The 10,689-nt window shown below is 33.0% G+C and overlaps 2 protein-coding genes across 8 annotated transcripts; both read right to left on the reverse strand.

The window, feature by feature from the left end:
* Nucleotides 1–665: 665 nt before the first annotated feature.
* On the reverse strand, nucleotides 666–4,259 carry SBP2 (sucrose-binding protein 2). Its single transcript, NM_001250315.1, is given in 6 exon segments — nucleotides 666–823; nucleotides 1,353–1,641; nucleotides 2,213–2,482; nucleotides 2,592–2,672; nucleotides 3,270–3,445; nucleotides 3,764–4,259. Coding segments are annotated over 6 exon segments (1,470 nt in total).
* A 94-nt stretch (nucleotides 4,260–4,353) lies between these two features.
* On the reverse strand, nucleotides 4,354–9,449 carry LOC100789294 (50S ribosomal protein L24). Of its 7 annotated transcripts, XM_041006919.1 has the most exons (8): nucleotides 9,200–9,449; nucleotides 8,365–8,433; nucleotides 7,789–7,866; nucleotides 7,599–7,694; nucleotides 7,303–7,406; nucleotides 7,065–7,201; nucleotides 5,894–6,001; nucleotides 4,354–4,474 (listed from the first exon to the last, which is right to left on the reverse strand). In XM_041006919.1, exons 1-7 carry the CDS (start codon nucleotides 9,221–9,223, stop codon nucleotides 5,919–5,921), a joined length of 591 nt encoding a protein of 196 aa, XP_040862853.1. In that variant the 5' UTR covers nucleotides 9,224–9,449; the 3' UTR covers nucleotides 4,354–4,474; nucleotides 5,894–5,918. The 7 variants fall into 7 exon arrangements, with proteins under 7 accessions (XP_040862853.1, XP_040862850.1, XP_003518911.1 ...); XM_041006916.1 differs by lacking the exon at nucleotides 4,354–4,474 and having other exon boundaries at nucleotides 5,545–6,001; nucleotides 9,200–9,446; XM_003518863.4 differs by lacking the exons at nucleotides 4,354–4,474; nucleotides 8,365–8,433; nucleotides 9,200–9,449 and adding an exon at nucleotides 8,151–8,275 and having other exon boundaries at nucleotides 5,545–6,001.
* Nucleotides 9,450–10,689: the final 1,240 nt, after the last annotated feature.

Raw genomic sequence — 10,689 nt, forward strand, 5'->3', positions numbered from 1 at the left:
TTAAAATCGACACTCAAGACTTCCGAGTTTTTGATCAAAAAGCCTTTCTATCTTTCCTCTTGCGGTCTGCTCCATTTTAGAAGAAAAGGAACCAATTAATAAAATGGACAGCGCAATCAAATAAGTAAAAATTCACTTAATATAATGATGCATGATAGCTAGAAGGGTCTATATACTTGAAGCGCAGCTTGCAGCACATTCCAGGAGAATGCTGAGATGACCGATTTTGGGTATCGTCCTCTGGGCCCGAAAAATTCCTACACCACAATTTCCATACATGAATAGACGAGTATATAATTCAATTCAACTATACACCATGCTCCTTTCTGTTTTCTTGAACTACGTTAATCATCTTTTACTTTTTTCATATTTGAAGATTAATAGAAGCGTCCTTGAGAAGTTAAAGGAACTACTAACATTTTAAAAAAAACTCGAGTTAAACTGAATGAAACTCGGATTAGCTCGATTCAACCCTTTCTATTATGCTAGCACAAGGGATAGCAATACAAGTGGCCATTTTATTCCGTTAGCATCCCTGCATTTACAAACACATAAACTCCATCTGGCCAATTTAAGGAACTACTAACATTACAACAAATACAGAAAATTTAAAGACTCTCAAAGCTAAATACATTCCCCGTTATCAGCCACCTCCACACTGCTTCTCACGCAACAGCGCGACGACCACGCTCCTCGCTCGGCAACTCGAAGGGGAAAAAGAGACTCTCCTTTCTTTCGAAGACTCCGTTCACCATCTCAGAAGGATAGTTAAAGGCCAGCTCCTTAGCTACGTTGTCCAGAGAGCTCACAATGTTGTCCTTCCCTGTTCCACACACAATATATATAATTAGCTTCAACTCGTTATGAACCAAATCAACATGCATGCATGACACATGACAAATAAGAGGGTTAAATTCAGTTCGTAAAATTAACATTTGTTTTTTTTAATCAATATTCTCAATTTTGAATTTTTATTGATTCAGACCTCTTAATTTGTTTAAGTTATAAATTAATTCATATATAAATAGATATAAATTAATTTAGATTGATATATTTTTCTCTCTTTCTTTCACCTTTTCATTTATCTGTATATTTTTATTTAGATATATATTAGAATTTTATATCATTATATATTTTTCTCTCTTTCTTTCACCTTTTCAATTATTTGCATATTTTTATTGCTTTAAAACTAAATAAGAATTTTGTTCTTTTATGCTTCACAATAGTTCAATTGTTATAATATATCTTTTTTAATTTAATTGGTTAAAAAGATACGTGAATTATTCTTTGATCCCTACACGTTAAAAAAAAATGTATGCATGGCATTATTAAGGATTTATGTGTACTCCTACCTGCAAACGTAAACTTCTTGTTGTCTCGAACGTTAACCTCGAAGCAAATTATGAGGAGATTCTCTTTATTGGAAGCTATAGTGACGAAGGGATGACCAGGAGGGACAACAAACACCATTCCAGGCTTCAAGTCCGCACTGATTCTATGGTATGAGGGGCTACTCTTATCATGCTTTGAGTCTGACCTTGATGACATGTGTGGACATGATATTTGAAGATGCCCTCTACCATCCATCACCAGTGCTATCTTCGTTGCATGTGAGTTGTAGTGAATAGTACTCATAGATCTCTATTTAATTAGGATAACATGTAACATCATTATTATTAGTTATCAATTAAGAATTGAGTTCAAATCTATGCAGTAAATTTTAAAGTCACAGATCATGTTATGATGTTAAGAATAAGTTAATTATTATTCAAAAAGACAACCATCTAAAACGATATCTTATTGTAATTATTCTATCTATCAGTCACAAATAATGTTATCATGTTATGAAAAAGTTAATTATTATAAAGTCAAAAAGACTATACCATCCATACAATAAGAAATATCTTATTGGTTGATAATGTAAATGCTACTTAATTACACTATACATGTACTGTTTTCTCTTGAAAAATTACAAAGAATTTAAGTTTTATGTACTAGATGACAACCAATATATAAACCAAACTGAACTGATAAAAAAATGACAACCAAGATAAATTTTCTTTGAAGTTAATAAACATTTTTTTAATTAATCAGTAAATATTAGTTATTAAATTATTAGTATGTTATTAGCGGATGAAATCAAACTCACAATCTTTTCCTTATGACTATCAAGTAAAAAAAATTAAGATAAGCATGTTGGTAATATATATACCTGGGTGATGTTGGTAAAGGTAAGCATGAGGTTGAGTCTTTGAAGCCAACTCTTTTCATCATCAGGACCAACTTCAGTTAAACGGCCATATCCGTTGGAGAAAGTGGGACGCTTGCTGAAAATATTGAATTGAGCCTTGGATTCGCCGCCGAATGGCCACCAAGAGCTTTTCTTGGTGGGGGCCAACGCACGCACCCGTTCTCTGCTTATTTTGAAAATACTTCCCTCGTTCTGTTGATTAAAAAGCCTTTCTAACTTTCCTTTTGGGGTCTGTAATTAATTTCCCAAAATAAAAAGAAATCAAATTGACAAAGCCAAATTAATTAGTAGCATTTAATGTTAATGATGCATGATAGCAAGAAATTAAGGGTCTATATACTTGGAGCGCAGCTTGCAGCACATTCCAGCTGAATGCTGAGAGGACCGATTCTGGGTCTCGTCCTCCAGGCCCGAAAAATTCCTACACCACAATTTTCTTCCATCAGTATAAATTTAAATATAATATTCAACTATATACTATCTTCTACTTTGTTTAATTAGTTAACATGTGTGAACTCAATCGTGAGTATTGATTTAGTCAATCTGAATTAAGTTTGTAAATTGTAAAGTTTATATATATATATACACACACACACATATACATACATGTATATTCATAAATGTACTGAATTAAGTTTGTAAATTGTAAAGTTGATGTACATGTATGTGTGTACAAGATTAACTAAGTCTTTAGTTTTTAAAGATTTTTTAAATTCATTTCTTAGTAAAAAAAAATTGATTGGTCTAGTTTTTTTAATTTTTTCCTATTAAGATTGTTCGTTCTTGAACAAAAGTTTAAGCAGTCTTAAACTTTTTTTTTTAAATTCGATTTTCATCTAAAAAAATCTGTTAAACAAATGAAAATAAAAGGATTCAAACTTCTCTTCATAAATTAAAAATCAAATTTTTAAAAAATTGTAGACTGAAGTCAAAGTCAAACTTTTGTTCAGAAAAAAATCTTAACGGATAAAAATTTAAAAACTAAAAGCATAACTAGCACTTATGTATATATAATTACCTCAAATTTTCCAGGAGTAGAGACAGGTATATGGAGCATGGCAAGGAGGAGCTTCTCATTCTCATCTCTGTTAACGATGTACAGTGGTGTGCCTGCTGGTATGTGTATCATGTCTCCAGGTTCTAGGGTGATTTTTTCTGTTTCACTTTCCCTCACCAACCCAAGTACGGCTCTCCCTAGTAAATAAATAGTAATACAACTAATAATGAAAGGAGGAAATTTCACAAAATTGTACAGCATGAGCAGTAGATGTGTGAATAACCAACAAATTAATAATAAAAAAGGCATCAATAAATTAATTGATATATTGTCATCTAAGACAAAAACCTATCATAAAGTTTCATTAAAAAAAATAATTATTCTAAAAATCATATAAATATTAATGTATGATTGAATAATGATATAAAATTAGAGTGTAATCACTATTAAACTCGGGTACATAACTGAAACTAACAAAAAAAAATGTATTTTTTGTTTAATTCAAATATACGCACCCTTAATGTTGAACAAGACAACCTCGGAATCAAAGTGGCGTGGGGACACGAACGTGTGTGCTCTAGCTTCTAAGATGGCCAAACGGAAATTCTCAATGCCTTGAAGAAGCTTGGATTTCTCAGTGAACTTCTTGAGAACCCGAATGCTGCCACCTTCTGTTTCGACTCTGGTCGAAAAATCCTTATCTTCTTCAAAAACGTAGGGATTTTCGTCTTCCTCCTCCTCATGCTGCTCTTGATGTTCTTCTTCCTTCTCGCGAGTTTCCTCTTCGACTTGTTTCTCTCGCTCTTGCTTCATACTGTCACATTGTTGCAAGCATGTTCGCTTGTCACTCTCAGTGTATTGCCGTTGCTGTTGGCACTGGTGTTTGCATGTTACGAGCTCGGGATCTTCTTCGACCTCGGTTTCTTTAAGTTTGCCCAAGGCTAGGTTTGAAATCAAGGCTAAAAGAAAGAAAAGGAAGATAGCTAAAGAAAGCTTGGCTCTGGTCGCCATGGTGAGGTCAGTGAGGAACAACAAACTCACTCTTGGTTTGAGATGATCCATTGTGTTTGTTTATATATAAAGAAAAGGGTGGAGTGAGGAATGTGGTGGCAATTGCATGCACAAGGACAAGTGTTAATGTACGTGTCTCTTAAGTAGCAAGTAAAACGGGTAATTGCTGCTAAGTAGAGCTGGGTGTGCGTGCGTATACTCATGTCAATCTACACCTAGATAGAGAAAGTTATAAAAAATATAAATAAAAATATAATAGATGATAATGTGATATATTGTTAAAAAAATGTTTTCTTTAATTTGTAAGGAAAATAAATGGTTCCAATTGGGTCTATTCATTGTGAGTTTCGTATTCTTTATTGTATTAGTCGTCTTCTTTTATTTATTTATTTTTTTTAATATTTCTCTAACTGATTCACCTCATTAAATGTGGAAGAAAAAAAAATCAAATAAGTGCGTACAACCACCATCAGCGGAAGGCCAGCGTGAGGTGAAAGTGAACAATATTTATTTTCACTTTTGAGCGTCATAAAAAGATTGCCAAAGACACCAATCAACGTCATACGTTTTTGCATAAAGAGAAGAAAAAAAAGAAATATAATAGAAAGAGAAACAAATGAGTATAAAATATAAAATATAAAAAGAAATAAGTTTGCATCTCAATCAGAAGACTCAAATTTTAGGTCTGATCATTTTTAAAAGTCATTTAAAAGGTCAAATTATAATGATTGTATAAATTCATATGAAGCAAAATATTTAAAAAATAATGTCACATAATAAAAAAATATTCCTAACCTTGTCGTATTTCTTTAAGCTAAGAATTATCGGAACTATTAAAAAGTCTTAGAGAAATAGTATGCCAGTGGAAAAAAAAAAGGAGTTTTATTATACTAAGTATAAAAAAATTGATAAACCATTTTGCATTTAGGTCGAAATATCATAAGTGGGCCTACATTTTTTCCCCAAATGTGATAACCATTTTTACTTTGTAAGCATATAAGAGCAACAAACAGTGTTCTAGGTCCATCAAACACCAAAACCCACGTTACCCAACAAGTAAGACTTTTGGGTTACGTTATTTATTTACGTATAATATCCCCCTTAAAGAAAATTTGACTATTTTCATGCAACCTGACTTCGTACAGCAAGTTTGTTGGAACTGGATGAAAAGGGTACCAGCGCATGAATATGACATGTGAGAAGACTGATCTTTTGGGGGGGGGAAACTATTTAGCTCAAATCAACACTAATGGACAAACCCAATTAATAAAAATCACTAGAACCATAACAATCAAACGGGTTCCTTTTTCCCTTTTCACTCATTTTAACAATTGAAGTTTATGGAATGAAATGACCATCACTAACTGGAGATAACATCAACTTGAATAGGAAAAAGAATGCTAGTAGTAATGTCTAATTGGTAAAGTTACAAGTTATTCAACTCCTAGGCATGATAACATTAAACAAGGAATGTGTTTGTAACTGTGTGTAAACACTACCCAATCTAGATTTTGCGTCTAACCCATCATAAAGTGGTGTTAGAATGTGGTTCCAAACACGTCTTTAATTGAATCATGGCAAAGGGCAAGGAGATAAATTCACACCAAATTTTTGTTCATCACGATAGCAATTACCTAATCGGAACAAGGCAACGTCTCCTTAAAGTTCAGGCATGCCCCGTCCTGTTTTAGCATTGCAAGTCTTCTCTAGCACAAGATTCATAGGAGTATTTTTAGGACCAACTGCCAAAAATGAATAACAAACAGGATAAAATACTCAGCACGTTTCTGAAAAAAGTTTAAATGTATCTTTGAGAATTAACAAGGCTTGGGTTTCTCAATTCTGTAAAAAGTTTTAATGTATCTCTGTCAATTAAGAAAGCATGGGTTTCACTGAACTACATGGATCCCTACAAGTTTTGCACATCTGCAAGAACTGAAGTAGTTTCCCGCAACACTAAGATGGAAAAATAGCTGTATAGAAGCAAGAGAATGAATTCATGCGAATTACCTATTCCTTTGGACCTGGCTTCTGGCTCTCAATGGAATATTATAGAAGACTTAAATCCATTAATCCAAATAACTTTGATCGACAACTTACAATGTTATATATACACTTACTATACATTACAAATGATGTTTTTAATTTGAGTTTCTGCATATGGAGCGCAAGTCCAACATGCTTTAGTTGATACCAAGGGGGGGAAATCATGTAACAATACACATCCTAGTCCTAGAAGCAAGATTTTTAAGACAATGGAAAGCACTTAATAAATCTTAAACCTTTGATGATTAACATTATTCAACAATTAATCTACCCTCTAAAAAATCTTTCTTTTTAAGGTGTGGTGCTAAGTTGCTATCTCGAATTTTCAATAAGGTCAAGTCAGTTTAAAGAATGTCTCTAAAGTGCAAGGAGACTCTCCTTTCTCAACACCAAGTATAATAACAAGGTTATGGATAACAATGCATGTCAACAGACATGTAGCAAAGAAGATAAGCAGTACATCTTTGAATTAATTGCGAAAAATAAAGTCTCTATCACAATAGTTCGCTTTGTTTGATGAGTCATCTAATTAGGTAGATATACACATGTAATTAGTTAGTGATTCGTTACTCACTCTGGTCTATATCTATATATTATATATTATATAAGCCACATTATTGGCTTGTTTGTTTCACACACCTTTCTCATAATTCAAGTTCATTTTCCGTCTCACTTTTTCTCGATTCTCTATTGGCTCTGGCCATGTTTTGTCAACAACTCATACATGAAAAAGCATAATTAAGCTTGTTAGATACTTACGGACTGCAGGTCTTGGGGTAGTTCTTATCTTTAAAATCTCAGGACGAGGGACTATGGACCCTGAGGTTCCTATTCCTCTGGACACTCTGACTTTAGTACCATCTTCAAGATATTTAACTCCAACCTTGCAAGGCTTGCTGCACAAGTAAAAGTTGGTAACTCTTACTTTCATACATGTTAATGATGTTATCCCGTTTGGAGATGCAATCACCAGTTCAATATCTGAACAATGACATACCCTGTCACTGGGTCAAGAACTTGCACATTGGAGGCATGCAGTGGGGCTTCCACTGTAAAGATGCCCCCTTCATGACCTTGCCCTTGCTTTATATGCTTCTTTACCTATAAAGAGGATGACAAAAGGCATTGGAGTGAGAAACCTATCAGGAAAATTTACACAATCACATGCTCAATGTCACAATTGATTAATATTCTGATGCAAGACACATTGACAGTGGAATTGAAAACATAATCTAAGGAAGATAGGGCATTAGAAAAACAGAAGGACCAAATTGTGATGATAATATCTCTCACCAGGTTTTTACTCTCTACAATGACACGATTTTGAGAGCGAATGACACGCTTTATAATCCCGGTCTCACCCTTATCTTTGCCCCTTGTTATCATAACCTGTTAAAATGTGTGACTGTGAGACTAAAAATTATAAAATAAAGAAAAAAGTGAAATTAATAAAGATATGGTGGGTTTGAATTGGCTGACTCACATTATCTCCTCTGAGAATTTTCCAGTGCCTAATGAGTTTCTCAGCTGCTTTCCAACCCATACAGGATGTTCCTGCACTCTAAAATCACACAAGCTGCTGAATCAAGAACACCCGCAGAAAGCCATGAATATGGGTAATCGGTTTTAAAATAAATTGGAGGTACCAGTCTCTGAAGTTTAGAATTATTAAATTTATATTTTATTCTATGCAACAAACAGATGAATTTTCGACCTAGCCCCATACATCACTTAATTAAATGAAATGATACCGAAAGCACAAACCTAGATGATGACGAAAAAAATGCAGGGTTGAATTGAATAGAGATAGAGGATGAAAATGAGTTTGGTGAGAGCAGGACGTACCTTAGTGTAGCGTGATGGTGGCACGCTGTGAGTGTGAAGAAGCCAAGGAACCTTCAATCCAGGTGTGAAAACGGCCTTCTTACACTTATTAATTATAATTTTTATTATGTACCCAACAATGCAAGGCGTATTTTAATTTTATTTTCATTCGTTCAATACTTTTAAATTTCTTTCTAATTATTAATATTTAACAATTTTAAGTAAATTAAGCTACCTTGTGGGCTTCAAGGAGAAAAGGCAATAGGCGGAGGAGTTTGGTCATTTGATCCAAGTAGAGCTGGGCCTGCAAACAAAATTGTTTCAAAAAATTAAATGCATATCTAGTTTATTTATATAAAAAATATATACATCATTTTACTTATTTTTATAGGATTTAAAATTTTTATTATTTTAAAAAAATCCCAATCACGCACGAAAAACTTCATTAAGTGTTTAATTGTTTGTGGTATTCAACTTAAATTGAATAAAAATAAATAAAAAAATTATAAGGTTGATTTGTGTCAGCTTTCTAAGCTAACAAATTTTAAACTTTGTTCAACCTGACAAAACTTGAACTCTCATTTTCTTAAAACATTATTATCCGTTTTTTCTTAATTATTTTGTAGTGTTATTAACAATTGGTAAAGAGGTTAACCGGATAAATACGCATGTCGCCCAACCAATCTAATTTGATTTTGAGTGTCTATAAATAATTATTTGTAAAAAAAATAATAATACGGAATTTGATGCCTTTATTTAATTTTTTTTTTTTTTAACTCAGCAAACCTAAGACATGCTTTAGCAAATTAGTTTCCTTCACAATCAGGGTGTGTATTGGGTTAAGATTTGAAAAGATTTTTCATCAACTGGGAGAGAAGTAAAATGCTAGGATGATTACGACTACAAAATATGAAAGCAATATTGAAATAAATTAATCAATAGCAGGAGCAGCCGGTAAAGGAGAACCAGAGGCTGCAATTTACAAAAACTCTATTACATTAGATATCCAATTAACTTTTTTGTCAAATGAAATGTGAAAGGTCATCAAAATGGAACACAATTAATTGCACCTTTGCACATTGCAGGCATTTCATCCACGTTGCTTGCTTAGAACTCTGTTAACGAGTATTTGCAATGGAACATTAGCTGATACTAGAAGGCAGGCACAATCCACACTAGAGCTTATCAAAGACAGTAGTGAATCACAGCACGTGGCTGATGGAGTTAAACCATTGTTGATGCTTCCTGTGATGAAGTTGGCACAAGGGGTGATAGTATTGATTATAGAGGTCGTGCAGGGCGTGACCAAAAAATGTAGTGAAGTGAATATTGTAAGGGCTAATATTAATATCAGTGTTATTTTTGAATTAGAGCTGAGGTGTCCCATGAAGATTAATTGTAAGTATTGGCTGCAAGAAGAATGATGAGTTGTCTAATTAGGACGGGGTAGAGGGGTTGATTAGAGATAAGCAGGGAAATAGGTAGATTTGAACATGGGGGAGGAGTTCAACTACCTTAACTAACGCTTCTATTAGAAGAATCTTGTCAATTACCCGGGTTTTAGTTTGGTGTGGTTGGCTAGAACAGAGCTTTCCATATTTTGAAACCAATTTTTTTATGAGTAAAAAAAAAAAGGAAAATTGAGAGATTATCTCAGTAAAAAAGACAGAAACTTGAAAGATTTAGTTATGTGAATTTTTTTTTTTTTTTTTGTGTTGGTCACATTTTACAGATGTTGGATTGCATTTATATGTTAAAAAGAAAAAAAATTGCCCAATAAATACATTAACAGATACTAGCACTTTTACTAGGAAAAATGCCCTAACACTTTAGGAGCTTCTTAGTAGCCTCCTAGTTGATCTTCTGATCAGTTATCGGGAAAGGTTTATTTATAAAAGCAAACAAAATTCTATACTCTTAAGTATATATGCTCAATCCCTAATCATTATATATCTTAGATTAATACTGACTTAAGCGTTAAGTAACTTTCCTTCATCATTTAAGTTAGGAGTCAAGACACTGAAGCATTTCAGTTAGGGATAGTCAACTAGAAGATCAACTAGGTGGCTCATGAGAAGCACATAAAGTTTTAGGACTAATCATAAGAGGAGAATCCAACCCAAAATAGTAGTCTATCAAGTGAAAGAACCATAAGGCTTGAGTATCACATCAAGGATTTCATGTTGGAGGACTGGAAATAACTCTTTTAATAGTTTGAATCTCACTAAAAGCATCAATTTTTAAAATGCTATAACTACAGAGCTACGTGGAATAACAATTACATAAAGCTATAAGGACAAAATAACATGGTTATTGAAAAATATTTTTTTTATTAAATAACAATTAATGAAAACCATGTAAGTGTCATCACATGGCGTTTAGGGAATTAATAATAAAAACTAAACTCAGTCTATTTATAATAAATTAAGCCAATATAATCTTTTAACTACTTAATTTTTTCTCCTTTTAGTTTCAGGCCTCTCTAAGCTCAATCTATCTATCTTAAAGACTCTCTTGAACCATGTCAGAACAACACCCATCACTTTTAAAATAATTATTA

The sequence above is a fragment of the Glycine max genome, chromosome 2 (genome assembly GCF_000004515.6).
Source record: "Glycine max cultivar Williams 82 chromosome 2, Glycine_max_v4.0, whole genome shotgun sequence".
NCBI classification, from domain to species: Eukaryota; Viridiplantae; Streptophyta; class Magnoliopsida; order Fabales; family Fabaceae; genus Glycine; species Glycine max.

What these genes read in the sequence shown, in the direction of transcription:
- LOC100789294 (XM_041006919.1), bottom strand. Translation starts at nt 9,223, where the DNA reads ATGAAATGCCTGCAATGTGCAAAG. An exon ending in AATGCCTGCAATGTGCAAAG is followed by an intron (nt 8,434 to 9,199) that starts GTGCAATTAATT and finishes TTTTGTTTGCAG; the next exon opens with GCCCAGCTCTACTTGGATCA. An exon ending in AAATTCTCAGAGGAGATAAT is followed by an intron (nt 7,695 to 7,788) that starts GTGAGTCAGCCA and finishes ACATTTTAACAG; the next exon opens with GTTATGATAACAAGGGGCAA.